At 39.9% G+C, this 14,789-nt stretch overlaps 1 protein-coding gene across 6 annotated transcripts in view; it reads left to right on the top strand.

The window, feature by feature from the left end:
• slc22a18 (solute carrier family 22 member 18) overlaps positions 1–9,788 on the top strand; it is a 47,727-nt gene extending 37,939 nt beyond the window's left edge. For 5 of the 6 annotated variants that reach the window (XM_061815716.1, XM_061815721.1, XM_061815718.1 and 2 more), the window contains 5 exons: positions 355–468; positions 1,450–1,550; positions 3,944–4,045; positions 8,946–9,066; positions 9,303–9,788. In XM_061815716.1, coding sequence (XP_061671700.1) covers positions 355–468; positions 1,450–1,550; positions 3,944–4,045; positions 8,946–9,066; positions 9,303–9,490 — 626 coding nt within the window. In that variant the 3' untranslated portion in view covers positions 9,491–9,788. The remainder of the gene's footprint in view (positions 1–354; positions 469–1,449; positions 1,551–3,943; positions 4,046–8,945; positions 9,067–9,302) is intronic. The other variant, XM_061815717.1, reaches the window with a different exon arrangement.
• Positions 9,789–14,789: the final 5,001 nt, after the last annotated feature.

Genomic DNA, 14,789 nt, shown 5'->3' with positions numbered 1-14,789 from the left:
CCCAGAGTTTTGTCCGAGACTCTGAAAAATTTAGAAGGTGATAATAAATGAATGTACGTGGAAAAATTAGAGACACTTGGCATAGAGGATCCATTTTTAATGCCAAGTTGATGTTTTCGCTGTTGTCTTGTTTTGTCTGTTGAAAACTCTCTGCTTATTTCCCTCATTAGAATCCTTTGTTTTATTTTTCATTATGTCATTTATGTCTTTTGTTGCCAAACCCAAATATTTTGGTAGATGAAATTTCTCAACTGTGTATATTTTGTCAATCTTAGAGATTATCCTCACATATACATGTTCTTATCACTTTCAGTTATACTTTTCTCATATTTGTCATATATTTTGAATCTACAGCAGCAGATACCAAATGCAAGTCCATCTTCAATGTGGGCCAGATCACAAGACTTATGAAGTATGCAGGTGTAACACCAACATTCTTTATAAAGATTGTTGCAGGTTTACCATCAAGTAAGACATTATTTTTTATTTTCTCACAAAATTGTTCAGTATGTTATACATATGTTACACTTAAAGTCTCCCCAAAATTACCCAAAAATGTTTTGTAAATTTGACACATAAAAAAAAAGTCTTGTTAACAAGCCAGATAATGAATAAAAACTCCACAAAGTATATGGAAACTCCACAAATTGGCTTCAAAATGGTCAAAATTTGAGACATTCTTTCAGCTTCCACAAACCATGGGCGTGTCTCGAACCAATGTCAAAATGGCAAGGGGTCGCAGTACGGCGGATCATGTCTGTTTCGTCGCTGCTTTGGTACATAAAAAACGGGAGACATTACACTTCAGCGACCATGTATTTTATTGAGCTGTGGGCAAAATTTGATGGCGAACTGTATGCTAAACTTGTAGAACTATGTGACATTATGAATAATGCAGTGGAAATTCCGCCAAATTAATGGGGGAGGGAACTTGTGGCATAAAATATACACCACAACCTGCTTTCATAATATGGATAGTTTGCAGCCCTGCCCAAAAAATCTGGCCAGTTGAGAAGATGTAAAAGAATTTTCAGATGTATCTCAATAATTCAGTACTATATAATTCTTAGTCTTATCTATATTTTCACCACTGCAAACGTATTTAATGCATTTATATTTAATGAGAATGCATTTAGGAGGGACTTTAATGTTTCACATCTGAGAGGCCTGGAAAACCAACAAAGTCCACAGAGCAAACGCTGATTCAACAAAAATTTGGTTCTTGTTTTGTTGTCGATGAAACTGAAGGGACATTCCTACCAAAAAAACAATCATAAAGTTAATCTGAAAAGTGTTTGAATGTAGATGTAAAGCAAAAGGTGCTTCATTTCTACTTCTGGTCCCATTTCTGGAGTACTTGATAAGATAAGTACTCAAATAAGGGTTAATAACTTAAGACTAAAATACAAAGGAAGAGAAAATGTCAGTTTTCCTGTTGTGTTTCTTCAGGTATTTTCCAAGTGATGTTCTCGATAATTGCAATGGAATTTTTCAAGTTGACGCCTGAGGAAAATGGATATATAATGGCTTATTTTGGAATAGCCCAACTGGTGAGTCATGATTTAAAAAAACACTTTTACTGGACATATGAAGTTACATTTGAAGTTAAAGGTGCAGTGGGTAATAGCGAAACAAAAACATTATCACATATAACTCTCTGTATAGCCTGGCAGTGAAAAATTTGATTTAAATTACCTTTTTCAAACTCATCCCTCTCTGGCCTCATATAATGTCTCAGATTTAATCCATCCATCCATTATCTGAGCATCTTATCCTCACAAGGGTCACAGGAGTACTGGAGCCCAACCCACCTATCATCAGGTAGAAGGCAGGGTACACCCTGAACTGGTTGCCAGCCAATCAGTGGGCACATGAAGACAGACAACAGTTGCACTCACAATCACACTTCGGGGCATTTTAGAGTGGGGGAGAACATACAAACTCCACAAAGATGGGGCTGGGACTTGAACCCTCATAATTGTGAGGGCAACACTCTAACCAGTTGCTCCACCCTGCCACCAAATGTAGGTTTGAAGCAGAGCCCTTTCATACTTCAGCGTGAAACCCTCCTAACTGAGTGACTTCAACCCTATATATATACGATGACAGTTACAGTGAAGAAAATAACACCCTGCTATATTGCGAGTCCTCCCACTTAGAAATCATGGAGGGGTCTGAAATTTTCATTGTAGGTGCATGTCCACTGTGAAAGAGATAATCTAAAAAGAAATCACAATGTATGCTTTTTTTTATTTGTGTGATACAGCTGCAAATAAGTATTTGAACGCCTGTCTATAAGCTAGAATTCTGACCCTTAAAGACCTGTTACACTCCATGTATTATCCTGAATCAGATGCACCTGTGTGAGGTCGTTAGCTGCATAAAGACACCTGTCAACCCCATACAACCAGTAAGACTCAAACTTGTAACATGGCCAAGACCAAAGAGCTGTCCAAAGACACCAGAGACAAAATTGCACAACTCCACACAGCTGGAAAAGGCTACAGAGAAATTGCCAAGCAGCTTGGTGAAAAAAGGTCCATTATTGGAGTAATCATTAGAAAATGGAAGAAGCTAAACAGGACAGTCAATCTTAATCGGAGTGGAACCCCAAGCAAGATATCACCTCGTGGGTTCTCAATTATCCTTAGAAAGGTGAGGAATCAGCCCAGGACTACACGACAGGACTTGGTCAATGACCTGAAAAGAGATGGGACCTCCGTTTCTAAGGTGACTATTGGTATTACACTGAGACGTCATGGTTTAAAATCATCCATGGCACGCAAGGGTCCCCTGCTTAAACCAGCACATGTCAAGACCCATCGAAAGTTTGCCAATGACCATTTGGATGATACAGAGGAGTCATGGGAGAAAGTTTTGTGGTCAGATGAGACCAAAATTGAACTTTTTAGTTAGAATTCCACTGAGCGTGTTTGGAGGAAGACGAATGATGAGTTCCATCCCAAGAACACCATCCCTACTTTGAAGCATGGGGGTGGTAGCATCATGCGTTGAGGTGTTTTTCTGCACATGGGACAGGACGATTGCACTGTATTCAGGAGAGGATGACCGCGGCCATGGATTGTGAGATTTGGGGGAACAGCCTCTTTCCCTCAGACAGAGCATTAAAGATGGGTTGTGGCTCGGTCTTTCAACATGACAATGACCCAAAGCACACAGCCAGGAAAACCAAGGAGTGGCTCCGTAAGAAGCATATCAAGGTTCTGGCGTGCCCTAGCCAGTCTACAGATCTAAAACCAATAGAAAATATTTGGAGGGACCTGAAATGCTGTGTTTCTCAGCGACAGCCCAGAAACAGGTCTTATCTAGAGAAGATCTGTGTGGAGGAGTGGGTCAAAATCCCTCCTGCAGTGTGTGCAAACCTGGTGAACAACTACAGGAAACATTTGACATCTGTAATTGCAAATAAAGGCTACTGTATCAAATATTAACATTGGTTTTCTCAGGTGTTCGAATACTTATTTGCAGCTATATCACACAAAAAATTGTTTTAAAAAATCATAAATTATTTCTGGATTTTTCTTTTTATCTTATCTCTCTCACAGTGGACATGCAATGAAAATTTCCGACCCCTACATGATTTCGAAGTGGGAGAACTTGCATAGCAGGGTGATGAAATACTTATTTTCTTCACTGTATTATTGCTATTACTACTTTTACTGACTCGTGAACAAGACATGCCAAAAATGGCAAAGTTGCTTCTACACGGTGAAAGCAAAAAAGCCACCTGGTTACATTGTACATGCACGCCTGCAAGAGCCGATGATCCATCCAAAGGGGAGGGAGGATTGAAGTGAGCCTACATTCTAAACTGCTTTAGTTTTATCACTTCACACTGCACCTTTAATATTATTTTTTGCACTAGCTGCTCCAATGTCACTAACTGTACAATGAAGTTATTCAATCCCAATCGTTTGTTCAGGTGGTTCAGGGGGGCATGATCGGGCCACTTACAGCAACATACTCTGAGAGTTCACTGCTACTTCTGTCTATTGGAATTTCTGCTTTTGTGGGACTAACTCAGGTACACACACTACATACAGACTGAAAAACACACGCACACAGCATGATGTTGGATACCAAACTGGTGTTCTGAAATTAAAGGTTTGTCTCAATATGTTTTTCTCCCCATATCAATTTGCCCTTCTATACTTCTCTGAATACACAATGGATACAATCACACCCGCTGAAAATTTTGCCATTATTTTCTTGTGAGGCATATACATTGGATTACGTTTATGTCCACACAATAGGACCTCATGTTATGAATGAAAATTTTCTAGAAAATATACCTCTAGTTACATATCACTTTCAATTTGCAAACGGTCTTGGTATGGATGAATGGAAGGATCTACGGTATGTTGAAATTCTAGCTCCTCTCTTGCTCTTGTACAGTGCAGACACTTTTTGTGTTGCTCCACCTGCTTTGCCCCTGTTGACATTTTTTCCTGCTTATAAGATTTTTTTTCTTATAAGTTTTTTTTAGAAGCAGTGACGCCTGGATACTTTTAAAGTTGTGGGACTGTATTTTTCTTTTTTGTGGATCATCAGATGTTGCCATACACCATTTACTTTCGGATACACTCATCATGAAGTAAATGTGCCCTGCTAAATAGCACAAGCCTGGTGTTAGCAACAAGACCAGCCATCAAGATGCCTCCTTTCTCCACTGAGGACTATCACGGACTACTACGGAGGATGTCCATCCTGGAATCAAAAATCCACCATCTTGAAGTGTATGTGGATGTTAATGGACAGTTGGGGGATGAAACCACCTGACCGATGTCTCAAAATGGTGAGCAGATCTGTGCTAACAGACAGCCACCTAGCTCAACAACGAAGGCAGACGTGGACTGTGAAAAGAATAACGGATCCTCCAGCAGTGCCTCATGGAAATTACTGGGACATCTAAAAGGGAGGACAGAACAAGACCAGCAGATTACCAAAGAATCCAGCTGACCTGTATTGTGGGCTGCTTCAAACGCAACTTCATTACAGCGAAGAAGTAGAAAAAAGTACGTGTCAATGCAAAACATTGACTTCAGACTTACAAATAGATTTCAGCAACTTTTAAAAGACCCTGGTCAAGAATGCTCATCTCCCACCACCACTGAAAGGCATGAAATTCTATCATAAAAGAAAAAATGGGGACCCAAATATATGTAGTTGGTGATGGAGCCAAGCATGTGAAACGTTTTTGAAATGAGAAGAACACTAAAGTATAGTCCTGTGTTTTACTAATGACACGGTGGGTGATAGCTCTCAAAAATCTTGGAGATCACTGATCAGCACTCAACTGTGAAATTTGTCTCTATACCCACAGGGGTCTTGGATGTTCTGAAGCAGCAATCAGGCTTTAGGGTTGTCCCGTTAGGGGTTGCCAAAGCGCGTCATCTTTTTCTGTGTAAGCTGATCTCCTGGATCTTCCTCACTAACACCAAATGCCCTCATGTCTTCCCTCACAACATCAATCAACCTTCTCTTTGGTCTTCCTCTCGCTCTTATGTCTGGCAGGTCCATCCTCAGCACCCTTCTAATGATATACTCATTCTTGGAACTGTAAAAAAAAATCTGACTACACTATTCCAACCAAATTATCTCCAAGATAAAGCAGATGTGCTTTTCCACTTGCATTTTAATGATACTCTCCCTTTCCCATTTCTCTGTTATACAGTATATATGGAATCCTCACCTTCTAACTCCTGTAGTATTCTTTAAATCTATGATATGTTTCCACCTCCTGGATCTGACCTATAAGCAAGAAGATCTTAACCAAACAGATTAGTTTGTGATTCCTCTTTTTCTTTGTTTTGTCAAGGTAATGTCTAAATTGCAATAATCTATAAAAGTCTTGGTTGGTTAATCTGAACTGATTTTTTTTTAACTCTTGGAATTGTCGTAGTGTGCCCCCTTCATAAAAATCACTGTGTTTGATGAGCTACTGTTATGTTTTGGGGCAGATAGAGTAGTCTGGGTAGCATGTTCATTTTCATTATTTCCACCCTCCGTCTGAATCCTAGAAAAAGAAGCATGTTCCACCTGGTTAAATCAGATTTTATTTTAGAAATTAAGGGGTCATAGTTCCCTGATACAATTGTCTCCAGATTTATAGGAATTTTCACCCCTAAATATTTAATTGTTTTTTAATTCCAATTCATGTTGAGTTCTTCCCTGATGGACTGGCTAGGGGAGTAATTGAATAACAAAATTTGAGTTTTGTGTGTATTTATTTTATAACCTGATACTAGATTATATTCTCTTAGAGTTGTGAGTAATTCTGGGAAAGATTTGGATGGGTGCTCCAAATATATCAGAATATCATCAGCAAATAGAGCAATTTTATATTCTTCATCAGTCACTTTGATGCCCTTAATCCACTGACTCAGTGGTCTATAAAAAGAGCAAATAAGCTTGTGAAAAAAGGCAACCCTGACGACAACTCCTCTCTCTAGTTCAAAGCTATTGATTGGTTAATCCACTGTTGAGCCATATTTTTGGCAATTGGTTTATGATATAACCAGAACTCATAACAGATGATACATGCAATAGGTTTGCCTGTTTTTTTAGTGAAAAAATACAATCCATCACGTCAACTGTCAGCACGAATCAGCAAAATGATAAAATGATTCTACATCTGAAACCACACAAGCAAAATTATGACCATGTCACAGAATTTATTACAGTTGACCAAAAAACTCTAATGAAAACTGATGAGCAGTTGGAACCATCAATGAGCTGTCTCAACTCAATACCATTTGAATTTTTGAAAACTATTGTGGAGTCAATGCGAGCTGACTTCAACTGCGCACTTAAATCTGGTGAGTTTCCTAAGGCTCTTAAAAAACCTGCTGTAAAGCCTCTTCTAAAAAACAGAGCACTGGACATTTCTATATTTTTAAGATATAGACCAAACTCAAATCTTCCTTTCATAGCTAAGGTTGTTGAGAAAGTTATTTTTAATCAACTCAACAATATCTTGACTTCAAATGGACTTTTCGACAAATTTCAAACAGGTTTTCGACCTCATCACAGTAAAGAATTTGGTCGTATCAATGTGCTAAATGATATAAGTTTGAAAACTGACTCAGGAAAGGTGTCAATTTTGGTCTTGTTGGCTCTCAGTAATACAGTAATCATAAAATACTGCTGAGAAGGTTGGAAATGTGGGTAGGACGAAATGGAACAGCCTTTAAAAGGTTTAGGTCCTACCTGGAGTAAAGGAGCTACTTTGTAACCATGAGAAGTGTTTAATCTCAACAAATAGCAATGATTCAAGGGTTAGTTGTTGGACCCCTCCTGTTCAGCCTGTATATGCTACCCTTGGGTCAAATTTTTCAAAACGTTAATTTTGATTATCATAGCTATGCAGATGACGATTATATTTAGCAGTGTCTCCTGATGTCTCCAGTTCAATTGAGGTATTGTGACACTGTCTAAAGCAGATAAATAACTGGATGAACTAAAATCTTCTATAAATAATTCACAACAAAACTGATACTAATGTTTTTGGCAATAAAGAAAAGAGGATTGGTGTTAGTACATACCTGGACTCACCATCTTTAAAAACCAAATGCCAAGTCTGAAAACTTGGTGTTTTGATGGGATTCCGACCTGACTTATAACATCATATAAAATCAATCACAAAAACTGCCTTTTGCTATCAGAAGAACATATTTAGAGTGAAAGCCTGTATGTGTCAAGCAGACCAGGAATAGGTCATCCACGCTTTTATCTGAAGTAGACTTGACTATTGTAACGTTCTTCTTACTGGACTCCTCAAAAAGAGCATTAAACAGCTGCAGCTCATTCCGAATGCTCAGCTCGGGTTCTGACCAAACCAAAGATGTCAGAGCATATAACTCAAATTCTAAAATCTTTACACTAGCTTCTAGTCATCTTTAGCACAGATTTTAAAGTTCTGCTACTGGTCTATAAATCACTAAATGGTTTAGGTCTTGAATACATCAAAGAAATGCTTACGGAATACAAATCCAGCACTGTACGCTGTTTTAATCGTACTTATATTTTTTGTATTTTTTAATCATTTTTATTTTTTGTTTTATCCCCATTTTGAATGCATTATTTCTTTGTATTCAAATGATTTTCATTAAGTAAAGCACATACACATACCTTGTATCTTAAATGCCCAGTATAAATAAATTTGCTTTGCTTTGCTTACTTGCACTGCGTGGAGATCATTGACTCTGTGCATAGAGCTTGGATTCCTAAAGAGTATAGTCCGCTCCGCGGTGTAAGGCGAAAGTCTGTTCTAGGCGGAACTGCCACCTCCACATCCTCATTATCCAATCACAAATCCAACTGCATTTGTGATTGATGTCGTAAAAAATAAGTTAGTAAAACATTTAATTATCTATTTATGTATATCAGAATTTCTCCATATTATTATGGCACAAGGCTTTTCAATGTGGAGCTGGAGTCCTCCGGCTTTCCCCTCCTTAGTTTAAATTAATGAGCAATAAATTTTCATCATATTTTGTTTTATTTCTTGAAAATTGTGTTTTTAATTAATTCTTTATTGGACTATATTTATTTTTAACCACACACTGATAAAAAAGGTAGGTTGATTTTAATTTGGACGTTGTAACAGATTAATTGCATTTTCGTTTATTTCAATGGGAAACATTTTCTTGGGTTAAAAACGCTTCTGAACACAAACAGGATCAAAGAACCAACTAAGTTAGTAACCCGACGTTCCAGTATATTTGTATGCCATCTAACCCTAATTTCAAGTAAATATTCAGGAAAATGTGTAAACATCCATTTATCCATTATCCAAATTCCACACAGGCAGGGCTGGGATTTGAACCCGAGTCCTCATAACTGTGAGGCAAACTATCTAACCAGATGAAACACCGTGCCGCCAGATGTGAAAACAGCGCTCTGAAAATATCTTCTTCCTGCAGGCGTTCATGCAGAATGTGTTCCAATTCTGCCTCACTGTGGTCCCCATGATGTTTTCTCTCTGTGTGTTTAATGTCATCACTGACAGCTTGCTTACCAAGGGCGTACCTTCCTCTGATACAGGTAAGATCCTGGTGAGTTGATGTACGCAAATCAAAGGTATTTGTATAGCTCCCACACAACAAACTTCATCTCGTGTCTCATAAACTAATTTACTGCACAATTTTACAAAGGAAAAGCACGTAATGCAATGTTTCAGTCAGATTTTTGTTGAGTTTAAGTTCATGAAGTTCATTTGGACACAACTCTATATGCAAGCCAACCCCCCCAAAAAAAGTCTCTTCTGCTTCCTTGTCCAGGCACAATGTTGGGATTGTGTGCATCCGTTCAGTCTCTACTTCGTACAGTTGGACCAACCATTGGAGGCTTCCTCTATGTGAACTATGGCATTTTCTCCATCGGCTTTCTTCAGTTTGTGAGCAATAGTATTATGTTTGTGTACCTGCTGCAGTGTCGACTCAACAAGAAAGCCAAATATAGGGAATGACATTATGAATGTTTTCAGATCTTTTTATCTTCTAACTAGTTAACAAATATTGAGATTGGTTGTTTCAACTCAATGGGTAGTGTAAACTTATTTCACCTGTTCTCAAATGTGTACACAAAATAAGGTTAATCTACATTTGTACTGTCACATCCGTAGTACTGTGTTGTATAGTTGAATATTTTTTTTTCCAGACAGTTTGTCATTGTATAACTTGAATAATTGTACGGGATCTCTGTTGGGAAGGGCTCATATGTAAACACAGGAGCAAGGAAATTGTAAATAAACAATTCATTTTGGACACTGCAGAAAAACTTTTGCATGCCAGTAAAGTTTATGCCATGCACTTAAAAACATTTCAAAATCAGCATCACCTTTGATGGTTAAGTATGTAAGAACACAAGGAATTTGTCTCCGGCAGTCGGTGTCACCCTGTTATGAGACTCATGTTGAGTACAGAGAAGAACAAACTAATAAGACCAAAGAACAATAGACATTCAATTAATAGGAACTTTTCCTTATAAGGGTGGTACTGAACCACTGTTCAGCTGGAAAGCGTTGGCATCACAGTTCTGAGGACCTGGGTTCGATCCCGGCCCCACCTGTGTGGAGTTTGCATGTTCTACATGTGCCTGCGTGGATTTTCTCCGGGCACTCCGGTTCCCTCCCACATCCCAAAAACATGCAACATTAATTGGACACACTAAATTTCCCCGAAGTGTGATTGTGAGTGCGGCTGCTTGTCTGGATGTGCCCTGCGATTGGCTGGCAACCACTTCAGGGTGTACCCTAGCCTCCTGCCTGTTTACAGCTGGGATAGGCTCCAGTACTCCCGTGACCCTTGTGAGGATAAGCATCTTAGAAAATGGATATTCCATATAAGAGTCGCAGTTGTGCAGTCATTTAGAACAGTTAAGAGTGCCTCAATGCCCCACATGAAGTTTAAAGTATACAGAATGCCCTTACCGGTTCCTGGTTCACCATGATAGTCCAATGTAATGACAACTGTGTAAAGGGTGCAGTTTAAAGTGACGAATCGTGCGATAGTCTACAGTATATACTGATACTAATACTGATTGGACCAGTAGGTGTCCCCCAGCCTCATCTGCTGTGTCCTGCCCATCAGGAAGTTGTAGATCCACTGGGAGATGGCAGTCGAGACACTGAGCTGGAGAAGTTTGTGGGAGAGGAATTCAGGGATGATGGTGTTAAACGTAGAACTAAAGTCCACGAACAGGATCCTTGCATAGGTTCCCTCGCTGTCGAGATGTTCAAGGATGAAGTGCAGACCCATGTTGACGGTATCATCCCTTGACCTGTTAACTTGATAGGGACACTGCAGTGGGTCCAGCTGGGGACCTGTGACGCTCTCGAGGTGGTCCAGCGCAAGGCGTTCAAAGTACTTCATGACCACAGATGTCAAGGCAACAGGCCTGTAATCATTAAGAGCTGAAATGCTGCTTTTTTGGGGATCAATATGATGATGGCGCGTTTGAAGCAGGTTGGTACTTCACATAGTTCTAGAGACCTGTTGAAGATCTTTGTGAAGACAGGAGCAAGTTGGTCTGTGCAGACTTTGAGGCCGGATGGGGACACAGGGTCTGGGCCCAGCGCTTTGTTGATCTTTTATTGTTTGAAGATCTGCCTAATGTCCCTTTTCATGGATGTTAAACAGTGGAGTTGGAGATGTTGAAGTTGTTGAAATGGACGGTGGTGCCACTTGGTGGGTGTGTGGAGTCAAGGTGTCCTTTTCAAATCTGCAGTAAAAGTTGTTCAAGTCGTTAGTTAGCCCGCTATTGTTGTCTACAACCTCTTTAGCCTGGCAGAGTTGCCTAAGTCTGGCTGTAAACCATGGGTTGTTGTGATTGAACATGCAAAACGTTTTTGTCGGTACATACACCTCCTCACAGAAACTGACATACACAGTAACAATATCCGTTAATTCATCAAGGCTGCCCGCTGAATTTTCAAAGACACTTCAGTCTGTGGAGTCAAAGCAGCTTTGAAGTTGTAATTCTACCTCATTGGTCGATTTTTTTTTTTTTAAGTGATTTTAACAAAGGCGTTGTGCACTTAAATGCTTGCCTGTATGTAAGTTTTAAGTAGATTAAGCAGTGATCAAAGGAGTTTAGGGAAGCGCAGGGAATTGCACAATATGCGTGTTTAATTGATGTATAGCAGTGGTCAAGAGCAGGGGTCGGAACCTCTGGCTCGTGAGCCATACCTGGCTCTTTTGATGGTTGGATATGGCTCGGCGAGCCCTCATAACGACATACTGTACATGTGATGTCCACCATGGAGGCAACACAAATGACACAGAAACAGTTTGTCCTAGCGGGATTGTCGTAGTTTTGTATGGCAGTTAATGTGAGCAGGCGCAGAAGGGTCGAACACCGATCGGGTTGGAAAAACTAAGTATTGAAACGCTTTTGACAAACCTCACTCAAACAAAAAAAGATGAGGAGTACCGAAGTTTTCAATAAGAATGGACAACCTTTGTGGAGAGGGTTCTTCTATGTCTAAATCCACAGATGGTGAGTATGCCAGAGCATTCATACTTGATGTTGCCAATAAACATTGCTGAATGTAAACACCAACAAGAATGAAAGGGGTGAATCCATGCAGCAAGTGAAATGGCTTACAGTTAAAGTACAACGACTCCAAAAGCGGGCTGCAGTGTGTTGAGCTGTGTAACATCTGTGCACAATTTCTCATCAATATAGACGCATATTCCACCGCTTTTTGATTTCTGTGCTAGCTCTACAATTCGGTAAAGATGTAAGCTGGCTAGCGTAACGGCTGCGTTGAAGACGTGTCCACAAAGTCAAGTCTGGGGCACAGGGCGTCAGCATGTCCAAAATCTTTGCAGGTCGTCATCAGAAGCTGAATTTCATCCATTTTATTGGCTAGGGACCGTAGAGTAGCAAGATGAATTGACGGAAGAGCAAGTCGGTGTCCCCTCCTGCGCAATTGAACTTGTGTACCGTGAAACAAGTATCACCACAGCTACTGGCACAATGTGTATGAGTGGTTAACTGGAACTGGAGAACACGTCAGTGTCAAGGGCAGAACAAAGGATAGCTAGGAGACTGCTTAGCATGTTTTCGTCAATAAATAATGTCACTTGAATTGCTTGATTTGGAGAGCATCTTGGAACTCAAGGAAGAGCATGGGTATGATCCTTTTTAATGACATCCAGACTCACAGTTTTTATGGTTTTTTGGGGCGCACCCGCAGCTTTGGCATGACAGTTGCTCATGGAATGACTCAACTGGCTGCAGTAGAAGGACTGTCCTTCCCTCTGCCGCCTTTGACGTTCCTCGGGGCAGTGACACAACCTGCCCAGCTGCATGGGTTCATCTGTAGTGGTGCTGACTAGTGGATTGAGGCTGGCAACAGGTGTTTTGCCTTAGATTGGCTGGTCACCAATGCTTGTTCTCCAACTCCTGCGGTTGAAGGGCTTCTTTGTGGACTGGTTCTGAGTTTGTTGGGTCTATGTTATATCCAGTTCATTTTGTCAAGGGAAGAACAAGGGATAGCGCCCAAAATTCATGACTCGAGAAACAAGGGTCAGTTCAAGAAGATAATTTTAATTACAGGTAGAAGTTTGTACACATGCAAGTTATCTAAAAAGACAACAAGGCAGGGTCTAAATTTACTATGAGTCAATGACATGGAACAAGGAACTCTGGAACATGACGACAAGGCGCACCAAACTGTCAACAGACAGAATGAGACATGAGGTTTATATGGATGGTGTAATTAGGCCATTTGGTGTTGCTGATGCATGCTTTTATATGCTTTTACCTCCTTAGAATACTGTAATGCCCTTCTCTCTGGTGTTCCCCAAAAGAACATCTCATCTAAAACTGCTTCAGAACACTGCTGCTCATGTGCTGATGAATACCAGAGTTTGGGAATACAAAGATTTGTATCCCTATCTTACAATTAATGTGCTCATTCATGCCCCGTGTGTTTCATTTTAAGGGTCTTTTACTAGTTTTTAAATGTTTTAAGGGTCTTGAGCCATCATGTATATCTGTTACACTTGTATCATGTCAACCCTTGTTAGAGTATTAATGTGCCCCTTATGACAAAATAATTTATTGCCTATGACTTGGCACGTGGCCAGCACACGTATGATGTCTGTTTAAACAAAAGATGTCATGCGGTTGTAACATAGTCAAGGAAACAGGTCATTTGTGGTCATAACTGTGACTAATGTGCTTTCAGGCACTATCCTGCGTCATTGGAGGATGTAAGGACCTCCCAAGGGCTTCGTTGAAGTATTAAGGGGTCTTGTCTCGAGCTCACACAGAAATGGCAAAGAATGGGCAAACTCAGGTGGCTTGAGGTGTTAGCAACAGTGAATAAGGATACTTACGTATTACATTTGTGCAGATGAAATCCATCAGGTTACATATTAGCACAAATCAGCAGAATGATAAAATGATACTGCATCTGAAGCCACACAGGGAAAGCTCTTTTACCATGGTGGAATTTGATGCAGTTGACCAAAATACTGTCGAGGAATCTATTCAGCAGTTGAAACCATCAACGAGCTGTCTTGACTCAATACCACCTAACTTTTTCAAAACTACTGTGAAATCAGTGCTAGCTGATTTGCAACAAATAATCAATTGTTCACTTCAGTCTGCCGAGCTTCCTAAAGCTCTTAAAGTAACTGCTGTTATGTCTATTCTAAAAAAACAGAGCACTGGACGCTTCCGTGTTGGCAAGCTATAGACCCATCTCAAATCTACCTTTCAAAGCCAAGATTCTTGAGAAAGTTATTTTTAACCAACTCAGCATTTTCTTGAATTTAATTTGAATTTTTGACAAATTTCAATCAGGTGTCCTAACTCATCACAGTACAGAATCTGTTCTTATTAAAGTGCTAAATGATATAAGATTGAATACTGACTCTGGAAAGGTGTCTATTTGGGTCTTTTTGGATATCAGTGTGGCTTTTGATACTGTAGATCACAATATACTGTTAAACGGGTTGGAAATGTGGGTAGGACAAAATGGAACGGTCCTTAAATGGTTCAGGTCCTGCCTGGAGGAAAGGAGCTACTTTGTAACCACTGGAATTGCTCAATCTCAACAAATGGCAATGACATATGTGGTCCCTCAAGGGTTTGTTCTTGGACAGCTTGTTCAGTATGCTGCAGCTCAGGTTGTGACCAGAACAAAGCAGTCGGAGCATATAACGCCAACTAAAGTCTTTACAATAGTTTCCAGTAACTTTTAGTATATATTCTAAAGTTTTGCTACTGTTCTATAAATCACTAAATGGTTT

Source organism: Syngnathoides biaculeatus, chromosome 3 (assembly GCF_019802595.1).
Source record: "Syngnathoides biaculeatus isolate LvHL_M chromosome 3, ASM1980259v1, whole genome shotgun sequence".
Classification (NCBI taxonomy): domain Eukaryota; kingdom Metazoa; phylum Chordata; class Actinopteri; order Syngnathiformes; family Syngnathidae; genus Syngnathoides; species Syngnathoides biaculeatus.
The sequence above is the reverse complement of the archived record's forward strand: the minus strand, read 5'-3'. Positions and strand labels throughout refer to the sequence as shown.